We start from the raw sequence: 22,133 nt of genomic DNA, 5'->3' as shown, positions 1-22,133 counted from the left end.
CCAAGACTCCTCCTAGAGCTGGTCACCCGGCCAAACTGAGCAATCGGGGGAGAAGGGCCTTAGAACTCCAGAGTTCCTCTGTGGAGATGGGAGAACCTTCCAGATGGACAACCATCTCTGCAGCACTCCACCAATCAGGCCTTTATGGTTGAGTGGCCAGACGGAAGCCACTCCTCAGTAATAAGGCACATGACTGCCCACTTGGAGTTTGCCAAAAGGCACCTAAAGGATTCTCAGGCCATGAGAAACAAGATTCGCTGGTCTGATGAAACCAAGATTTAACTATTTGGCCTGAATGCCAAGCGTCACGTCTGGAGGAAACCTGGCACCATCCCTACGGTGAAGCATGGTGGTGGAAGCAACATGCTGTGGGGATGTTTTTCAGCCGCAGGGACTGGTAGATTAGTCAGGATCGAGGCAACGATGAACGGAGCAAAATACAGAGAGATTCTTGATGAAAACCTGCTCCAGAGTGAAGGTTCACCTTCCAACAGGACAATGACCCTAAGCACACAGCCAATACAATGCAGGAGTGGCTTCGGGACATGTCTCTGAATGTCCTTGAGTGGCCCAGCCAGAGCTCGGACATGACCTATAAATAGCTGTGCAGCGACGCTACCCATCCAACCTGACAGAGTTTGAGAGGACATGCAGAGAATGGGAGAAACTCCCCAAATACAGGTGTGCAAAGTTTGTAGCGCCATACCCAAGATGACTTGAGGCTGTAATTGCTGCCAAAGGTGCTTCAACAAGGTATTGAGTAAAGGATCTTAATACTTATGTAAATGTGATATTTAGTTTATTTTTAATACGTTTGCAAAAATATATATATATATATACAGTGCCTTGCAAAAGTATTCACCCCCTTGGCATTTTTCCTATTTTGTTGCATTACAACCTGTGATTTAAATAGATTTTTATTGGATTTCATGTAATGGACATACACAACATAGTCCAAATTGGTGAAGTGAAAAAGATAACATGTTTAAAAAAAAAAAAAAAGTTTCTCAAACTAGACACTCTAATGTACTTATCCTCTTGCTCAGTTGTGTAGCCGGGGCCTCCCACTCCTCTTTCCATTCTGGTTAGAGCCAGTTTGCGCTGTTCTGTGAAGGGAGTAGTACACAGAGTTGTACGAGATCTCCAGTTTCTTGGCAATTTCTCACATGGAATAGCCTTCCTTTCTCATAACAAGAATAGACTGACGAGCTTCAGAAGAAAGTTCTTTGTTTCTGGCCATTTTGAGCCTGTAATCGAACCCACAAATGCTGATGCTCCAGATACTCAACTAGTCTAAAGGAGGACAGTTTATTGCTTCTTCAATCAGGACAACAGTTTTCAGCTGTGCCAACATATTTGTAAAAGGGGTTTCTAATGATCAATTTGCCTTTTAAAATGATAAACTTGGATTAGCTAACACAACGTGCCATTGGAACACAGAAGTGATGGTTGCTGATAGTGGGCCTCTTTACGCCTATGTAGATATTCCCTAAAAAAACAAAATCTGCCATTTCCAGCTACAGTAGTCATTTACAACATTAACAATGTCTAGTCTGTATTTCGGATCAATTTGATGTTATTTTAATGGACAAAAAAATGTAATGGACAAGAAAATTCAAAAACAAGGACATTTCTAAGTGACCCCAAACTTTTGAACGGTAGTGTAGTTACTGCAGTCAAAACATGCTGGAACTAAGCCAAAGTGCAGTAACTTTAGTTACTGCTGTTTGCCTTGGTTTCTACTTGTATTCTGCAGTTACTGCAAATTTCACATTCCATTTTCTCTGACTGAACAAAATTGAACCAGGACACATTGTCACAAGAATAAAATACAGATGCTACAGAGCCTGATTTCAGTCTTAACTCAATTTTGACCAAAAGGGTAGTTACTGCATTTTGCCTTTGTAGGGGAGATTAGTGTGTAAGCTTGCAGACTTGGGAGGCTGCAGGTTTTTTTTCTTGGTGGCAATGTGGCCTTTGGTTTATTTTTGTATATACAGTACTGTATTTCGGTCATCATTTAGAAATAACAATAATCTGATTGGGCAGCTGCACAGTAAAATCAATGGTGTACCTTTAACTCTGAAAGTGTAAAACATACACTATTTTCAGTGAACAGTCCACTGTACTGGTGTTAAAATAACACTTTTGAAAGTGTTAAATATTTAACTATGCTGCAGTGTTCCCCATTTAACTCAGTGTTCAAAGGAACTCGATTGTGGTGTTTGCATAGCTCTACTGTAAAGCTCCAAGTTAAGGTTGCTGTCTTCTGCGTACATGCATCCGGTACTTGGTCGCATACGCATACCTCTCACATTTATGCACACATAAAATCAGGTTACAGACCATGTAGCTACCAGGTTACAGACCATGTAGGCCTAAGACCCCTAGACATAACGAGTGCAGCAAAATCAATAAGCTTGTTATTGGTTTTATAACATACTGTAGGGTTGAACCGAGTGTGGACATGAAGCCAGGGTTAGAGCTAGGGTTAGAGTTAGGGTGTTGGTATCCCTGATACACTGATACAGATTTATATTTGGTTAAACTAGGATATTAGCACTCAAATCACAGAGAAGCCCAATAACTTGTTAAACAAATGACTGCCCACAAAGGCAATGGTTTTCAAAAGGAGGTTTGTTTATCGGACTCTTTTTCATTGAGATCCTCGTGGGTGACTTCAGATCTGTAACAGAAAGTGAGAGGGCATGATAGTAGTCAGTACTACAGACGTGTGATAGTCATGTAAAGATGTTGCTGAGACAGATTACAATAGAAAATAATACAATAAAAAGTCTTGTACTCTGAGAAGGACATTCAAATGTAGCCTACCTCCTGTCCATTTTAGTCCTTTTCAACATGGCATGAGCTGTGGTGACAACAAACACCAGAGCTAATATACCAGCGACCGATGACAGGCCGATGAAGACATCCCACTGGATGTCCCTGTCTAGAAAACATTTACAAATAAATTAGACTATCATAGTGCAGTGTACTACCAGGAGAAGCAGGACTGAATGCAGTGGGGTGTATTCTGAGTGTGTACCACTGGACACACGTGCGCACGCACACACGCCTGCTCACACGCACACAAAGACAAACACAAACTTGAACCTTTTGTAATTTCAGAGTCTTTACGACAAGTTGTGCTACAATCTGTTTGTTGATACACAGCAAATTCTCAGTGTTAAATGAACACTGAAATTGTGAACCCGTATAGACACTGAAAAGTTAACACACTCCTTGGTGTAAAGCTTTATTTCCCAGAGTGCCAAACCTTTTGAGAGAATTTTAGAGTTACCCCCCATGATTATATTTGTTAGTGACAGAGACATGGTTCTTGCATTCAACCATTTTCAATCCTGTGGACTTCACCAAGTGAGATCCCAAGATAATGTTATCATTCAAATTGTATTATTAAACACAATACATATTTCATAAGGCCTCATTTTAAGGGTCTATGCTCTAAAACATAACAATGAATTCTGTAAATATTGAACGAACACTCTTTGGGTGTAAAATAACTCCAGTGTTGGTGTTAATAACCAGAGCTAAACCAAAATCAAGCCCATCATTATCAGACTTCACAAAATGCTCTATCGCAGGTTGTTTTTATGAATGATCTGTTTCAATGTCTACGTTTTTTCATTTACATTAATCAATCAATCAATCTTATGCTTCTCAAATATAAATGACATACATTTTCTTAACTAATCCAATATGTTACTTTTATTTAATTCACCCTTTACTGAAAAGGTTGATCCAGTATATATGCTTTAGGTACTCTCAGATTTCAGTTTTCCCTACCCTGGCGGTCATTCTGAATGTGGTTGTGGGTGATAAAAAATTCCCAATATGGCTTGATATCAATAGGAATTACACATAGCTTTGCAAGCCAGCATAATGTGACAGGTTGTGTGAATAACCCAACATGTTGGGTTGTTCAGATTACCCAAACATGGGTTCATTTAATAATGTAACCATTAACTGGGTTTTTAATTGGTTTCCTTCTGGGTTGACCAAGCAGCAGGGTCTTTTTAAAGGTCATGAACGGTCAAAATCATGTTTTTCATAAAATTGGACATTCAGATGATACTAGATCAAAGTATGATGACCAAAGTAAGAAAAATTACTGTTGCTTCTACATTGATAAAGTAATTTTTTTGTTTGTTTTACCTTTATTTAACTAGGCAAGTCAGTTAAGAACAAATTCTTATTGATAAAGTTTGATCATAGTTACTGGTCCCCTCCCCCATGTCAATCAGTTGGATTCAGGAGACTGGATTATTAAGGGGATAGGGTGACATCACCCTAATTCTAACTGTATTACACCAAAAGCATCATGATATTTTCTTACCTAGTGTAAATAAGTATTGCCTTGTAACCAACATTGGAGAAGGTGCGTTTGCGGAGGGGCATGGTTTATATAGCTAAATAGCTACTCGACTGGTGCCAAAACTTGACTGTGGGGTGTCAACAAATATAACTAAAAGTTTAGGCTATTCATCTATGGCACTATTCATTTGTGCCTGGTGTTAGCTAGTTAGTGGCTAGCTAGGTCTTCAGCCAGCATGGAACAAAAGGTGGGGGGCGTTGAAAAACTCAGAAGTTGTTGACATGTTAACACATCCCAGAGATAACATGTAGTGTCGTTTTGTTAGATAAAATCCTTTTTTATATCCCAAAAAGTCTGTATAGTTGGCACCATTGATTTGAGTCCTGCCACCCACCACATTGTGTCCTGCCACCCACCACCCCCTCTTTACGCTACTGCTACTCTCTGTTCATCATATATGCATAGTCACTTTAACCATATCAATATGTACATACTACCTCAATCAGCCTGACTAACCGGTGTCTGTATGTAGCCTCGCTACTTTTATAGCCTCGCTACTGTATAGCCTCACTACTGTTTTTTCACTGTCTTTTTACTGTTGTTTTTATTTCTTTACTTACCTATTGTTCACCTAATACCTTTTTTGCACTATTGGTTAGAGCCTGTCAGTAAGCATTTCACTGTAAGGTCTACACCTGTTGTATTCGGCGCACGTGACAAATAAACTTTGATTTGTTTTGATGCCTGTCAGGACATTTTTTATTTAACATGTACTTTACTTGCATAAAAATGTTGTATGGAGGGCCTGCGGAGTGGCGCAGCGGTCTAAGGCACTGCATTGCAGTGCTAGAGGTGTCACTACAGACCCAGGTTTGATCCCAGGCTGTGTCGCAGCTGGCTGTGACCAGGAGACCCATGAGGCAGCGCACAATTGACCCAGTGTTGTCTGGGTTAGGGGAGGATTTGGCAGGCCGGGATGTCCTTGTTCCATCGCCCTCTGCGACTCCTTGTTGTGGGCCGGGTGCATGTACGCTGACTACAGGCACCAGTTGTACGGTGTTTCCTCTGACACATTGGTGCGGCTGGCTTCTGGGTTAAGCAAGCAGTGCGGCTTGGCAGGATTGTGTTTCAGAGGACACATGGCTCTCGACCTTTGCCTCTCCTAAGTCCATACGGGAGTTGCAGTGATGGGACAAGACTGTAACTACCAATTGGTGAGAAAAGGTAGGACTGGAAACCTGGTTAGTGATGCAATTTCAATGTTGTTTGAGTTGCTTTGTGTATCACCAAATTAGCTTGAGATGATTTTAGTGCAACACTGCTCACTGCATCCAAGTTTGTTGAGCTGTCAGTCAAAGAGCTGTCAGTTAAGGTGAGCTCATGAATATAAGTTCCCCGCCCACTCAGTCTGTCTTCTCAAACTTCCTGGTAATTAGAAGGAAAGCCATGAGATAATATTTTTTTTAATTTAACTTTGAGCATTTTTATCCCCCAAAAAATATTATAATATTTTAGCCACTCAAAAGCCTATTTTAGATGGGAATCAGAATGTCTGTTCGGGACCTTAAATGATAACATATTCACTCAGAATCTCACTTGGTAAAGTACATAGGACTAAATTGGATGTATGCAACAAGGATGTCTCTGTCACTAACAAATTCAGTCATGTGGTAACTCTATAATTCTCATGAAAACCAAAGCACTCTGGGAAATATGCAAAAAAGCTTTACACAAATCAGTGTGCTAATTCAATAGTGTCTATATTGGTCCACACTTTAGTGTTAATTTAACACTGGGGAATTTGCTGTGTAGGACACAATCACATGGCGATCATCCTGTTAGATTACGTTCTCATATCAAGGCATAAAACAAGATATGGATCTGCAACATTTATTATCAGAATATGTTATATAGTTTATCAGATACATCTGCACGGGTTCAAGGTTTAGAACTAGCCTTGGAAAGATTGTTATCATGGGATAGGCATTTTGGTAGATCTTACTGATGTCCTGATCTATTCAAAACATGTTTCCCTATAAAGGCAAAGGTTCAACAACGTGAGATAAGGGCCATATAATTCCCTGGGTAAACTTGAGCAATGGGGTGTAAGAAAAAGACAGCTTATGATTCTGTCCTTGGTCAAGCTTAAATTCATTTCCTCAACATTTAAGCTGTTTGTGGTTGAATATTGATTACTAACCTGTTAACAGTTGTCCTGACCAGTATAAGGGTTATTATTGACCAGTATAAGGGTTATTTGTTATTGTAGTTTGGTCAGGACGTGGCAGAGGGTATTTTGTTTATGTGGTTCGGGATGGTGATTTATTTAGTAGGGTGTTTGTTTAGTTAGTTCCGAGTTTTTTGGGGTTATGTTTTATGTTTGTATTTCTGTGGTTTCTAGTCTGTTGTATTTCTATGTCTAGTTGATTGGGGTTGGACTCTCAATTGGAGGCAGTTGTTTTCTAGTTGCCTCTGATTGAGAGTCCTATATATGGGTATGTGTTGGGTTAAGTGTTTGTGGGAGATTGTTCTTGGATTGCTGTGTTGCCTTCAAGACTGTTATTTTGTCGTTCATCGTTTTGTTATTTTTGTATACGTGTTTGTTTGGTTTTTCCCTTCTTTTCCCGTCAATAAAGAAGATGAGTATACATGTCCCTGCTGCGTTTTGGTCCTCTCCTTACGACAACCGTGACATGATGACAAATAAAAGCTCACTTTCATGTGTGTCACGTCCTGACCCTGGTATGAGGTCATTTTTCCCTAGTAGATTGGTCAGGGCGTGACAGGAGGGTGTTTTGTCTATGTGTTTTGGGTTTTCTGTTTTCTATGTGGGTGGTCTAGAGTTTCATTCTATGTTCTCATTTTCTATGTTGTGGCCAGGTATGGTTTCCAATCAGAAGCAGCTGTCTATCATTGTCTCTGATTGGAGGCCATACTTAGGCTGCCTGTTTTTCATGGGGTTTTGTGGGTGGTTGTTTCCGTTTAGTCTAGTGTACCTGACGGGACTGTTGTTGGTCGTTTTGTTGCTGAAGTGTTTTCATTAAAATCTAAGAATGAGCACAATACACGCTGCGCCTTGGTCTCCATTCAACGACCCCTGTGAAAATGTGATCAAAATATGTTTCTCTATTATGAAGCCAAAAGTACAAAAGAGTTATGTAATTCCATTGGTAAACCCACTTAATGGGGAATAGGAAAAGTTTATAATTCTGTCCAAGCAGCATTCATGTTTTGAATATCCTATGTTGTTCTGCACATAAATATTCTGTCAATAAATTATAAACTAAAAGGCTTACTCTCATAGGATCCCTGGTCCTTCTTGGGAACCAGCATCTGGCGGGTGACCTCCAGGGACCCATCGTTGACCTCCGGTTTGATGCCCAGGAGGTGGCACATCAGCGGGTACACATTGACCGTCTCAAAGGGTCCCACAGCCAGGTTCTTCTGGAAGTCAGGCCCCGCAGCTCTGAAGAACGGCTTCATGTCCATCATCTGGTTATCATAGCCGTGCTCTCCCTTGTTGTACTGGACTGGGAAAAACTGTACAGATGATAATGAAAGAGTGCTTATAGGGTTTTAGTGCAGAGATTGCAATGGTTTTTGGTAACAGAACTTCAATGCATGCCATCAAGACAGTATGAAGAGAGTTTGTTCTGACCACATGACCTGATCTGGAAAAAGTACGCCCATCTCCTGAGTAGAGTGTATAAAGAACAACAATATAGTACTGTTAGGACACTGTTTCGGCACACTCACGCCATTGATGACATATCCTTGATCAGCGAAGAGAATCAGGGGCAGGAGGCGAGGGTGGTTACTATAGTGAAGCCTACCAGGCATGTCCTCCTTCTTATACACATGCAGGTGAGGGTGGCCCCCTTTCAGGGCCTGGTACACCTTCTCCAGCATTCCCTCTTTGGGAAGAAGCATTCCTGATGGTCCATAATCCACCAGTTGGAACTTGATATCCCGGAAGTCAAATCCTGGAATCTTGGACAGGATGATCTCGTCGACCAGGCCATTCCGGAGCACAGTGGTCATTCCGTGATCAGCAGTGATAATGATGTTGAGCCGATCGGAGAGGCCGTGATTCCGGGTGGTGTCACGGATGTATCCCACGGTCCGGTCCACTTGTTGGACCATCTCCCGGCGCTCCGGGGAATCTGGTCCATACTTGTGTCCCGTTGCATCTGGTTCACCGAAGTACAAAGACACAAAGTCTAGGTCCTCCTTGGAGAACCACTGACCAATCACCTTGTCGATATTGATCCTCCAGTCCGTCTCATTGTTGTGCTCATAGAAACGAGGTTCCACCTGGCTGACCTTTACTCTCTCACCTTTGTAGGTGGCGGCCGTGCCGGGGAAGTGGAGGGAGCCTGCCTTCAGACCCTGCATGGCAGAGGAAGGGTGAAAATGATTCTAACTTTATTTATAACGGAGCTGTAATACATTACAATTATACAGTAGCTTCAGACCCACCAAGGGATGTGGAAGGAATTAAGAAAGGTATGAGAGAGAGAGAGAGAGAGAGAGAGAGTGATATTATTTGTGTGTGTGTGTTTGTGTGTGTTGCACCCACTTGTCTCTGCGCTGTTATCCAGATGGGCAGACTCCCGTTGTCCCAGTAGGAATCCACAAACTGGGTCATGTAGTACTGTTTCTTCTCCTGGGTCGTAGTGTTGAACCAAATATTGTGGATCACTCCATGGTTCTCTATGTACCGACCTGAGGAACAGAGACAAGCAACAAGCAGGAGGCAGTTCCATGGTTAGAGACCTTATAAGTGGGGCTGTGAATGTGGTGTTGATAGACCTCCATTGTCTTGTTGGCTTATAATAGGCCAATAGGACCATGGACACTCATTCATCTCTTCTGGAGCCGGATGGGTTGCAGAATGGTGTCTGTCACAAAGTAAATTATAGCCTAATAGTAATCAGACTCTGGCATTTGTTATATCATAATGTCTTAAAAACAGAATGTTAACTTGCTTTAGCAATATTTTACACTTGGTACACCAAACATTCGAAACATCTTCCTAATATTGAGCTCCATCCCTTTTGCCCTCAGAACAGCCTAAATTCGTTGGGGCATGGACTCTACAAGGTGTCAAGAGCGTTCCACAGGGACGCTGGCCAATATTCCCTCAAATTTGTTTTGGCACAAAGAACATTTCAGGTATGCTGAGCGTAAACTTGAAAAGTAATAACATTTTCTGCAACTTCCGGACCTTTTTACTGTGACCACTGAGGCTACCCCCTTTAAGTTACAAGTAGGCTACTGTGGCTATTTGATCATAATGTAGGTGTACCAGAGTGGACTACCATCAAAAACAATGGAGAAAAACGCATCACATAACATTTTAACATGGAAATATATGTTCTATCATTCAGCCTACAGTAGCAGCCAATGTGTGGTGTTCAACACTAACATTCTATGAGACTTTTGAAAAAAAAAAACCTGCAGGGATTGAAATTAACCTGTTTATCCACTTGTCCTTCAGTCAAGGAGGTGACTAAAAATGTTGTCTGATGCAAGAAACCACTGTACAAAATAAAATTCATTGTTATTCACATACCATTATTACAGAAAATCAGACAAATTATGTTCTGCCTATTGGCTACTTAGCTTATTCAAGGCTGTCTTAAAATAAAACAAATTCCCCTTTAAGACATAAAAAAGCTCTTTACCTGACTCGCTTTTCAAAGATGGATCCACATTTTGTGCTCGTTTGAAGCAACCACTCCCCAATTGTTGACTAGAAATTATCTATAACTGAGCTAATAACTCACTAACTAGCAAAGAATATGAACAAATGTGCACACGTGGTTACATGCAGCTCTCACTTTGATCTCAAAACAAGCGCATCTACTTGTGACAGCTCATACTGTAGCCTAAACACAGTCCAGTTCAAAGTGAATGGCACAGATCCATATATGGCAATGACTATCTGCAAATAGGCCGACTGCAGCTCTGATTGGTTATGGCGCACTGGTCTGTGTAGAGTACTGGTCTGTGTAGAATACTACCCTGAGTCGTGCTTGTCAATGCAATAGAATCCTATTCCAATTTAGAGTACAAGCATGAGTCATGCCTTTCAATGCAATGGAATCCTACTCCAATGCGCTCTGCCTACAAGAAAATCTCTTGCACAGTTAGTTTTGCATACAAAATCTTGCATAGTTTGTTTTGTTTCAGTATATTACATTGAAAGTGGCTAATATTGCATTGATTTGATCACAATTCCAACAGTAGAGCGAAATGTTGACAGTGTTGACTAAAGGGGAAAACTGTAGAAAGTTGAGTGAATTTCAATCTCGTGCTTCTCTGCACAGGCTCATATTTCTTCTGCACAGCAGTCAGAGGGGAGCTGCATGTCCATGCGCAGCTTAGAGGGAACATTGATGCTGGCCTATGTTGACTCCAATGCGTCCGAGAGTTGTTGGTTGGATGTCCTATTCTTGATAGACACTGGAAAGTTGGAGTTGCAGTTCTTGACACATACCTCGTTCAAAGGCACTGTTGTCTTGCCCATTCATTCTCAATGGCACACCTACACAATCCATGTCTCAATTGTCTCAACATTTAAAAATCCTTCTTTAACCTGTCTCCTTCCCTTCAGCTACACTGATTGAAGTGGATTTAACAAGTGACATCAATAAGGGATCATAACTTTCACCTGGTCAGTCTATATCATGGAAAGAGCAGGGGTTCTTAATGTTTTATATTTATTTTACTAGGCAAGTCAGTTAAGAACAAATTCTTATTTTCAATGATGGCCTAGGAATGATGGCCTAGGAACTGCCTTGTTCAGGAGCAGGAACAGTTCACAGGCACATCACCACAATGCCTATTTTACCCGAATAAGAAGCCATTCAGCAATTGGTTTTGGCTTAGAAAATAATTGTGTGTTTATGTTTAGGTGATTTGGGTAGACTTGCTCTAGGCCTATCAGGCTACTGGCTTAATTGGGCTATAGACAATGCTTCCCTGTGTTTTTTTCAGGGCTGTCACCTGTAGTAGAACAATCCATGAGTCAAACATCTGTTAAGACTTGTTGCTACACTATTTTAGACCAAATTATTTTTTATCAGGGTGTTACTTTTGGACTTCTATGTTGATAAAATGTTGCAGACAGTGGTTACAAGCAATTGTAAAGCCCATGTTTTAATATACGTTTGGGAGTGATTTCAATCAAACGATTCTGTTACAAAACGTTTCTTAAACGGAAGCAAACAGAATGAAACGTGGAGGTGACCTACCTGAATTTGTCCAATAGAAACTCTTGTTTTGCTCTGTTTGCTTCCATTTGGTTCTTAAATGGTAAACGGTTTACGTAAGGAATACACCCCAGGGTTGTGAAGAAGTTGCTTGCGGGTCTCGATGGTGCACGCACATGCTCCATGTAGAAGCGTTATATTTCGTCCTGGCAGCAAATCTTAAAAATGAAACATTGTTTCCAATTTTGATAGTAGACTTTTGATGGTAGCTAAACTGTTACGCCAACTGTGGCAGACCAGGGGGTTTGGTCAAGACGTTTACACAGATCAGACACAGACAGAGTATGATTAGCTTGGTTTCAAGGGTGTTTATTCAATAATAAATCAAAAGAAAAGGTCTCCCCCATGAGACCCTCTCCGGGATGTATCCTGTATCCTGTCGGGCACACAAACTCAACTCCCTCGTCTTAGCTCCAGTAACCGTCTCCAACTATATGGAAGTCACCTCAGTTCCCCCAGTCCTCCCCTGTGTGCTGCCCTTCTGGCAGTTTTATGGGGCTTGTGCAGCTGGTGAGCTGTACAAGCTGATTACTCACCAACTCCCCAATCAGCCCCAATTAGTCCTGGGTGGAGAGCCCGTCGAGACCTGGCACGTCCAGCAGATGTATACTCCGTCTGTCACCAGGCCTCGACGAGTTTCCCCCTGGTGGCTGACCTGCTGTGGCTGACCTTTGCGTCCTTACAGACCAGGGGAGCATGGTCCGTGACCAGGGTGAAGTGGGTACCCAACAGGTAATACTTGAGTGTTTAGCGCCCACTTCACCGCTAGACACTCTTTCTCCACAATGGCCGAAAGTAAGTTCCTGGCAACATGGCACGTACCATACGAGGTGGTCGAGAAGATGGGACCTGTCAATTACCGCATACGGCAACCGGGGAGACGGAAACCTCAACAGATTTACCACATAAACTTGTTATAGAAGTGGCACGAGAGGACAGCCTTGGCCAGTTGGGGGCCATTATCGCTAACGAATTGCATTGGCAAGCCGAAGTGACTGAAGATTAACCGTAGCTCTTCGATGGTTCTCTCTGCTGAGGTGCTCTTCATCACTGTGACCTCAGGCCATTTGCTGTGTGCGTCAACAACGACTAAGAACATACGATCCTTCAGTGGGTCTGCATAGTCTATGTGGACTCGCGGCTCCTCTGGGAAGTCTCATGGGTGTAGTGGCGCTAGCTGAGGCATGTTCCTCATCTTTTGACATGCAGAACATGACTTGACCTTGTCTTCGATAGGTGCGTCCAAACCTGGCCACCAAAAGTAGCTCCTTCATTTTCACCATGCCACAGTGCCCTGAATGGAGTTCTTCAAGCACCTGCCTTCTCAGTGGCGGCGGTATGATGACTCGAAAACCCCATAGCAAGCATCCAAACTGAACTGTGAGCTGGTTTCTCCTCACTAGGTAAGGTTGTAGGCTGTCCGATAGCTTCTTTTCCACGAGTGACAATGTCCACGACCTCAGACATCACTGGATCAGTGTGGGTGAACGTTTTTACCTCGACAGATGTAACTGGGGCATTCGTCACTTCCTTGAAGTAGTAGATTTCAGTTTGGGAGTGCTCAGTATGTGCGACAGGTAAGGAAAGCCTTGAGAGGCTGTCTGCATTGCAGTGCTGCTCAGACCTTCTGTTCTTGATATCGTACTGGTGAGCAGATAACAATAATGCCCATCGCTGCATGCGGCTGGCTGCAATCGACGGAATGCCGGTGTGGGGACCAAAGACAGAGGTGAGGGGTCTATGGTCCGTCAGCAGTGGGAATCGTTGGCCAAACAGAAACTGATGAAATATCTTAACTCCAAACACAATGGCGAGTGCTTCACGCTTTATCTGTGCATAATTGCTCTCGGCTTTACTTAAGGTCCATGATGCGAAAGCAATTGGCCTGTCTTCACCTGATGGCATGATTTGTGAGACAACAGCACCAACGCCATAAGGCGATGCATCACATGCCAACTGTAATGGAAAGTTGGGGTTGAAGTGGGTTAGGACCTCTGACTGAGCTAAGGCTGTTTTCACTTGAAGGCCTCCTCACATCTGTCTGTCCACTTCCACTGTTTGGTTTTGTTCAAAAGTTCATGCAGTGGCTTTAACATGTTAGCTAGGTTTGGCACAAACTTTGCGTAGTATGTCAGTAGTCCTAAGAATGATCTCAGCTGACTCACGTTCTGTGGGGGTGGAGTTTCTGCAACGACCTTCACCTTCGATGGCACCTTGTGGAGCCCCGAACTGTCGATGACGTGGCCCAGGTACTCAACAAAGGGCTGGAAAAACTCGCATTTGTCCTTCCGGACCCTCAGACCATACTCCTCCAATCTCTGTAGTGTAGTGTTCAGGTTTCTCACGTGCTCCTACTCGTCTTTGCTGGTGATGAGTAGATCATCTAGGTAACATTGGACCCCAGTAAGCCTGCTCAGTATCTGGTCCATAGCTCTCTGAAACAAGGCCAGAGCTGAGGTGATTCCAAAAGGAAGCCTCCGGTACCTGTACAGTCCTTTGTGAGTCACCATGATCAACAGTTCTTGTGACTCTTGGTCCACATGCATCTGTAGATAGACTTATGTCAGGCCTATCTTACTGAATATTTGTCCTCCAGCTAAACCAGAAAAGAGGTTGTCAATAAGGGGTAGTCAATATTTTTCAGCAGCCAAGACTGGGTTAATGGTGACTTTGAAATCACCACTGAGTCTGAGTGATCCATCTTTTTTTATGACTGGAACAGAGGGTGTAGCCCATTCACTAACATTCATTGGATCCAATACTCCACTCTCGACTAGTCTGTTTAGCTCAATTTCAACTTTTGGTTTTAAGGCGTATGGGACAGGTCTAGCTTTGAAGCATTTTGGCTTGCTGTCTGGTTTCACGGGCAGTTTAACTGTTATGTCCTTCATACTGCCAAGTTCTCATTTGAACACATCCGCTTGTTTCCTCAATATCCCTTGTAGGTTTGTGTCCTCTTTTGCAACCATGTGAATTTCCTGCCAGTTTAGTTTGATCTTTTCCAGCCATGTGTGTCCTAGCAATGCTGGATGGTTGCCTTTCACAATATAGAGTGGTAGCTTTACCTTCTGTTTGTTGAGCTCCACTGTAACAATCACGCTTCCTCTCACTGGAACAATCTCACCGGTGTATGTTTTCAGCGTCATCTTTGTGGGCTGTAGGGTGAGGTGATGTAGTTTCTCCTGGTATACAGCCTCAGACAGCAAAGATATGGCTGCTCCTGTGTCCACTCGCATCCGTACTGCGTTTCCATCCAGTAGCGGTGTCACCCAGTACCCGTGTCCATTGTCTGAGATGGACAAAACAGGCAAAGATTCTTCCCCTTCAGACAGGGTATCACTTTGTTCATCCTCTGTGTGCTCCATTTTATGCACTTTCTTTTTGTACTCCCTGAAGTCCCTTTTCCTTTGATCAGTACTTTTGTTTGATTGTCTCTTTTTGTTTTTACATGCACGTTCGATTTGACTCTTTTTTCCACAACTTCTGCTGTCTAAGTCTTTGCACCAACACTCCTCTGCTTGGTGACCTGGTTTCCCACAGCGATAGCATTGCTTGCCACCTCCTGCCTTGTTTTTTAACCATGTAGACACCTTGTGCACTTGGGTCGATGCACTTAGCAGTTGTGAGTCTTTATTTGCCATTTCCATTGATGTACTCACTTCTATTGCTCTCTGCAATGTTAAGTTACTCTGTCAAAAGGCATTTCTGAATTGCCTCGCTGCTCATGCCACACACTAACCTATCACGTATAGTGTCGCTCATTGATCGCCCAAATTCACAGTGTTCAGATAACTGTTTCAATACAGCCACAAACTGAGAGATTGTTTCCCCCTCCTCTTGATTTCTCTTATGAAACCTGAATCTCTCTTCGATTATCAGTGGTTTGGAGAATAATGTCCTTTTAAGGTAGTCACAGTTTCATCATATGATTTATCACCAGGTTTTTCAGGCATTACTAGGCTGCGCAGTAGATTGATGTTTTTCTTCCCATAACAGTCAAAAATGTTGGCACAACGACTTCTGCTTTAATTCCATTTGCCAACAAAAAGTACTCAAAACGTTCTGTGCAAGAACTCCATTGTTCCACAGATTCATAAAATTTTCCTATATTTCCAACCAATGCAGACATTTTCAGTTTATTTTTCTTTCTTACACTTTTCAAATGGTCCCTTACTCCCAGACCCTTTTTTTAGTCTTTTAACTCACGATGACTTCACTTTCTCCCTCAGCGAAACTCTTCCTATCCCTCGAGGCTCTCGTTGCTGTGATATCAAAAGCTAGCTAGCTTCACTAGCTAGCTTCACACGTTTTGTTTGCGTCTTTCTACAGTGGAAGAAATTATGAATTTAACTCAGACTTTCGGTCAAAGATAATGAGCACAAATGTGAGAATGTTTCTTCCTCGTCGCCAGTTTTGTTGTATAGCACACTGTATTACTTTAACAACTAATATAAGGACAGGACATGAGACGGGAGTAGAAATTAACGTCAGCATTGTTTAATGCGTTTCACAGGAAGAACATTACAAGTACTTCAACGTAGGTAAGCAAGGGGGGGTTACAGGTGCCTTAAAGGGACAAAACTACTACATATAATGATATGATAAAATGATATCTTTACATCAATATATATAATTTTTAAGTCCAGAAATCGATGTACAGTGGCAACTCTATCAAAAGTGTGCGAGTTTGAGCATGTGTCCATTAGGCCTATGGATTTTATTTTAATCAGCATGAATTACATTCAGCAATAAAAGCCCCATTTTTATTCCATAGGCTGGGATCCGCACTATGCAGCTGTTGCAAGAGTGCATTTTTCACTGGCTGTCCACTGGTTTCAAAAACAATGATTGATAGGCAGCTTAAACTTCTCGAATTCAACCATTATTGGGTTCAAATACACATTTGGATTTCTGAACAGCCATCCACAACAACCACCATCCATCCGTATGGCGCAAATAGCTAAATGAGAGAGCAGCAGTGTGACTCACGTCAATGCGCTTTGTAGATATCACTTACGCTATGTAGATATCAACAATAAGTAATATCCATATCGCTGTAAACTACACCACTGCTCTCATCCTTACCTGCAAGCGTTTATTGAAATTGGATAATATTTGGATGACGACAGCAGTCGCACCATTGGAAAACATAGTTTGGACTGTACAGCAGCCTACAAAAGCCTATTCCTGCTCTTTTCCTGCAATCCATCAAACACATTTGGTGTCTCATCATAGCGGCCTCTGACTTGTGATCAGACATGCTCAGGTGGAACAAACTTAAATTTGCGCCTTTTTTCAATGCTGATTTGAATGTTATTGACAAAACAGAGAAGTGTAAAATATTTTTTTTGTGAACATCCTTTCGGAATTTAAAAGTAATCCTTCATGTAATCATCTAGTTTAAAAAAAATTGCTGTAATCTCATTACAATATTTTTGCTGGTAATATAACGGATTACAGTTACCCTTTTTTTTGTAATCCCTTACATGTAATTCGTTACTCCCCAACCCTGGCAATAGTTTACCTGTGAGCAGGGTGAAGTGTGTGGGGCTGGTGATGGTGAGGTAGGGGGGTGTGACGTAGGCAGCCCTGACGCCGTCCCGGCCCATCGTGTCCAAATGAGGGGTGTCCACGTCCCTGTCATAGTCCCAACGGAACCCATCGAATGAGATGAGCAGCAGCTTGTTGTTTCTGGAGCTCCTGTGGGGAGAATCCACTCCAGGGAGGGAGCCTTGGTGTGGGGCAGCCAGAGAGGGAGAGAGAGCCAGTAGGCTGAGGAGACCTAGCCTTAGCAGCATGCCTTAAGATACAGGGTCACCTCAGGAAGACAGTCAATGGTGATATGTCCCACAATAACCAACAATATGTCCAAAACACTTTGTAGTCGCACCAGAGTCCAAGCAAAACTCCCAACTCTAAGCCGTCTGACTCTAACCTCTAGCTCACTACTCTGAGCACCAGCACTACTGACTGACAGACTCTGTCCTGTAGCTTCCTACCCTTCAACTGACTATGTGCAATCACACTCTGATTCACTTCATACCCAGCGAGATAAAGAGAGAACACACTCACTGCATGCTGCAAGAGATAAGATATTATTTTATCTCTCTCACCCTATCGCTATCAGAGCATAAATCCACCTTTTGAGGTTTATTATACAGGCCTTGTTCTACTACCTCCTGTCTTATCTTCTCATCACCACTATTACAGTTATATGGTTCATCTAAATTGATCTGAGGTTGTGTGTGTGTGCTTATTTTTTTGAATAGTTGTATTTTAGTTTAGTCATTATAGCCTTCTTTTATGTATGAATTATTTTTATGACCAAAAGTAGGATACCCTTTTTTTTCTAATAACCTCTATTCCCCACCAGGTGGGGACAGTACATCATTGATGATACATGGGATGCTGTTGAACTCTGCAGTCTGTCAGCTGTAACTGGAACTCACTGCTGGAGTTTCTGGGGTGCATTTAGTAGTCGCATTTAGTAGTTGCAGACCGCAGCAAAACATTTTGCAATGGAAACCGTTAACTCCAAATGGAAAACATTTTGCAACGAAAACTAGAGTTTTTATTGGACAAATTCCCCGTTTTTTTCTGTTTGGTTCTGTTTGGTTCCTAGTGAATACACCCCAGGTAATCCCCACCTCCTCCCAGATATCCTCAACTCCTTCCAGCTATTTTTCTCCATCTTTGAGCTCATCACTCTATTGTATATCTCCCCCTCTCTCTTCATCTTATTCCTTCTCTTTCTGGTCATGCTTGACTTGGCAAATGTATGACATTATCATATATTACTATATGGAAATGTAATGTATGTATGACCTTTTATGTAATGTAATGTAATGTAATGTATGTACCCCTGGAGAGAGAGAGAGAATAAGTTAAGTATCATTTCAATGATAATTGTATTATTTAAATCAGTTATAACCGGCGTATAAGTGGAAACCAGTATGAGGTAAACTTAATTTTCAGGAATTTAAAGTTGAGTTGTTTGACATTTATGGGTTTGATGTGTCAACTGTGTATTCATTGGCCTTTTTATGGAGTGTGTGCGTGTGTGCACATGCGTGTGTGTGTGTGTGTGTGTGTGTGTGTGTGTGTGTGTGTGTGTGTACGTACGTGTGATACAGGTTGCAAGGGATTGGCTAAATCCTTTTGGTAAGCTATCTTCATTAAATTGTAAAATGAGAGAAAGTTGATACAAGTTATTTTCCTGAAATAAAGGTAGGTTGTTTAATGTGTTTTATTAATCATCAACTTACTGTAACCTCGTTGCTTTAGAGCTATGCTGGAAAACAGATATACATATTCTGTGTTTCCATATCTGTGAAAGAGAGGGGACAAATGAAAGAGAAGAGACGTGAAAATGTTTTTCCAGCACACACATACAACAGTAGCTGTGAAGGGTCTATTTCTTCAGTGTGTGTGTGTGTTTGTGTGTGTGTGTGTGTGTGTCGGGTCTGGGAGGGGGTGTGAAAACTATACACAAAAGAGAATGGACAGTATGTCTCATAGAGGCGACCACCTCCCAGTCCCGATTAAAATGAGTGTTGATATTCGCCTCTATGATGTGGAAAAGAAAAGAAACATGGAAAGGAAACCTTGTAAGACTATCGAAATTCAGCCATAAAATGTATTATGGTAGTCATTTAAGAGTATTGCAATGCAGATACAGTATTATTAAGAACAGTTTGTTTTAAGTGAGACATATTCATTGGTCTGAAGCTGAAAAAGAAAGAAAATTCACGATTACCACAATGCCTACTCCACCCATGCTTTACAAAGGTTTTCCAGCACACACCTACTACAGTAGCTGTGAAGTGTCTATTGCTTCAAACAATGTGTATGCAGGTTGTTTAGGATTCAAACCTTCTCAAACAGCCTAATTCCTACTCTTAGAGGAGGTGCTTCCACAATAATGTGATTTGTACCGCATACAAGTTAAAGTATTGGATTCTTCACACACCAGTGCTCCAGTAATGGTAATGCTAATGCACCATAACGTTGGATACCAACTGCTGATAAAACCCACAGAAGAAGAGGCGGGGGCGACAATACCGGTAGCTAGCTAGCTAGAGACAATGGTAGACAGTGTCCATTGTCCCCCCGCCTGTTGGGCACTGGAGGAAAGGACACTGTGTGCTAGCTAGTTAGCTAATTAGCTAGCTAGCTAGGAGGATGCTGGTACACAGCAGGTGGGAGGTGGGGTTGACACCGGTAGGTAGCTTGCTAGCTAGTTAGGACACTAGTAGACACTATTCTTACCCCATGAAAACTCAGATAATACTTGTATTTCCCTTTTCCTTTGAACCACATTTTAATCACATAGACAATCATTTGAAATCCAGAATATCAAGTGTGTTACAGGGTGGGGGTGGGAAAAGGATTCCTGGAGTGGAATGACTACATGCAGGAACGCCCCTAATTGCGGGCCATAATCACACACTATTGGCAAGACGCATGCAGTAGTACACACTCCAAAGTCCCTGTCCATTGCTTCTCAACCATGCTCTTTTAAGACCCACCTAATAATTGAAAATAAGCACACACCGTGCGTGCTTATGCTACAAACCCTGTCATGAACGCATTATGTTCTCACTCTTTAAATGGACAATCTGGTGAATACAGGAGGCGTGTGTTGTTGTTAATTCACTCAGTACTGATTGAATGTTTATTTCTCTTAAAATAAATAGTCTAACACAGTTGATGTGTTGAAAACAGTCACATTGCTAACCAAGTTAGCGAGCATGCCGTTTTCTTTTGACTGTGCAAGCAATGATGTTGGTGTTGTTGAGCCTGGGTGCACCCTCACCCCCTTGGCAACTTTTAACTTGGATGGTGACTAACTTTTAACTTGGATGGTAACTTGACACTGTGTTTTAATCAGTCAGAACAAATGTGGATATGATGATAAAAAGAAAAATGCGTCAGGTAAGGGCTGTAAGCAGGTTGACTATTGTATGACGTAACGTTAGCTAACGTTAAATGAGAAATGCCCGCTGCATGTGTTACACATTATCAGTGTGGCAGTTTCCCAAAGTTTGGTGTTGATTATGAACTTTACTTAGCTAGGTGTCCCCCGTGGAAGAATTTGGGAGATATTGTCAACATTGAGTGCCAGTGCATTGGGATCTGTCCAAACAGCTAATGTTACAGCCTTGTTGTCTTGTAGCTAGCTAGCTAACATTACTGGCTAACGTTAATTGGCTAGCTAACTGGCAATAGCAGCCAAGGACGATCTCTATCTTATTTCTGCTTATTTGTTTGTGTTCTGACTACACGTAAGTGTCAAGGCCAACAGCTTACAGAGATTACTTCAGCCAAGTGACAAACCTTCCGTAGCAAAATATAGCTAGCTTTGTTTGTGGCTTGCTTCTCTCCGACTGGTGTTAGCTACAAGCGCTGTTGCAATCCAAGTGATTTGGTCTGGTTTTAGAACTCTGAGATGTGGCTGAAAAAATGTTAGCATTGTCAGAAATGCTACAAAAAGGTAGCACATCGTTGGTTCTTAACGGACAGAAATAAGCATGTGAGAGTGATAAGTGATAGAAATTGAAATTTTATTTTTTTCCTAATGCTAACCACCCTGTTAAGAATACCGTATGTGGTTCTCGGTAATGGCCGGACAGCTCATAACGAGAGGCCGGTACCTCTAATCAATTTGATCTGCACATTTTCATTGACATTGGTTTCATATTGGCTTAGATATGATAGTAGAGAGATTTTAATTTAACATTGAGCTTCAACCAATGCATATACTATTGTGGGGCGATACTAGAAGCCAGGTAAGAAGATCGAAATGCAGCCATAGTATTTATGATGCCTCTGTTAAAAGTATTGAGATGCAGCCATAGTATTTATGATGCCTTAGTTAACTGTCCATCATAGTGTTTGAAAGCGGTCCAATTGATTTGTTGTCTGTACCCTCAAGGCATTGGTCTACAGTACAAGTTCAGATAGAGGCTCTAATCTAGGAGCAGATAAGATACAGCACAGTTCACTACTCCTCCGAATCACTCAGTTATCTCAGAGTTGTACAGCTTTTCTTCTGTTTCAGTTATATTTATCCACATACAAACAAAAAAGTGAAAGACAAACAGAGCAGATAAAATCAAGGTAAAAAGGTGTGCAGGTGAGGTTGTAAACCATATCTCCCAAAAAAGAACAATATATACAGTGAAAAAAATCTATAAACGCAACATGCAACAATTTCAAACAGTTTACTGTTTGAAATTGTTCATATAAGGAAATCAATCAATTTAAATAAATTCCCTAATTTATGGATTTCACATGACTGGGAATACAGATATGCATCTGTTGGTCACAGATATAAAGGTAGGGGCGTGGATCAGAAAACCAGTTAGTATCTGGTGTAACCACTGTTTGCGCAAGTAGCGCCACACATCATCTTCACATAGTGTTGATCAGGCTGTTGATGTGGCCTGTGGAATGTTGTCCCTCTTCTCTTCAAAGGCTATGCGAAGTTGCTGGATATTTGCGGGAACTGGAACACGCTG

General features: G+C 41.9%; 1 protein-coding gene across 1 annotated transcript; it reads right to left on the bottom strand.

The window, feature by feature from the left end:
- Nucleotides 1-1,654: 1,654 nt before the first annotated feature.
- Nucleotides 1,655-17,653, bottom strand: LOC115153506 (ectonucleotide pyrophosphatase/phosphodiesterase family member 7). Its single transcript, XM_029699005.1, has 6 exons — nt 17,138-17,653; nt 8,916-9,061; nt 8,093-8,725; nt 7,633-7,876; nt 2,833-2,950; nt 1,655-2,686 (listed from the first exon to the last, which is right to left on the bottom strand). Exons 1-6 carry the CDS (start codon nt 17,409-17,411, stop codon nt 2,626-2,628), a joined length of 1,476 nt encoding a protein of 491 aa, XP_029554865.1. The 5' UTR covers nt 17,412-17,653; the 3' UTR covers nt 1,655-2,625.
- Between the last annotated feature and the right edge of the window lie 4,480 nt (nt 17,654-22,133).

The sequence above is a fragment of the Salmo trutta genome, chromosome 18, assembly GCF_901001165.1.
Source record: "Salmo trutta chromosome 18, fSalTru1.1, whole genome shotgun sequence".
In the NCBI taxonomy this organism is placed as follows: domain Eukaryota; kingdom Metazoa; phylum Chordata; class Actinopteri; order Salmoniformes; family Salmonidae; genus Salmo; species Salmo trutta.
This window is presented reverse-complemented; position numbering and strand designations above follow the sequence as displayed.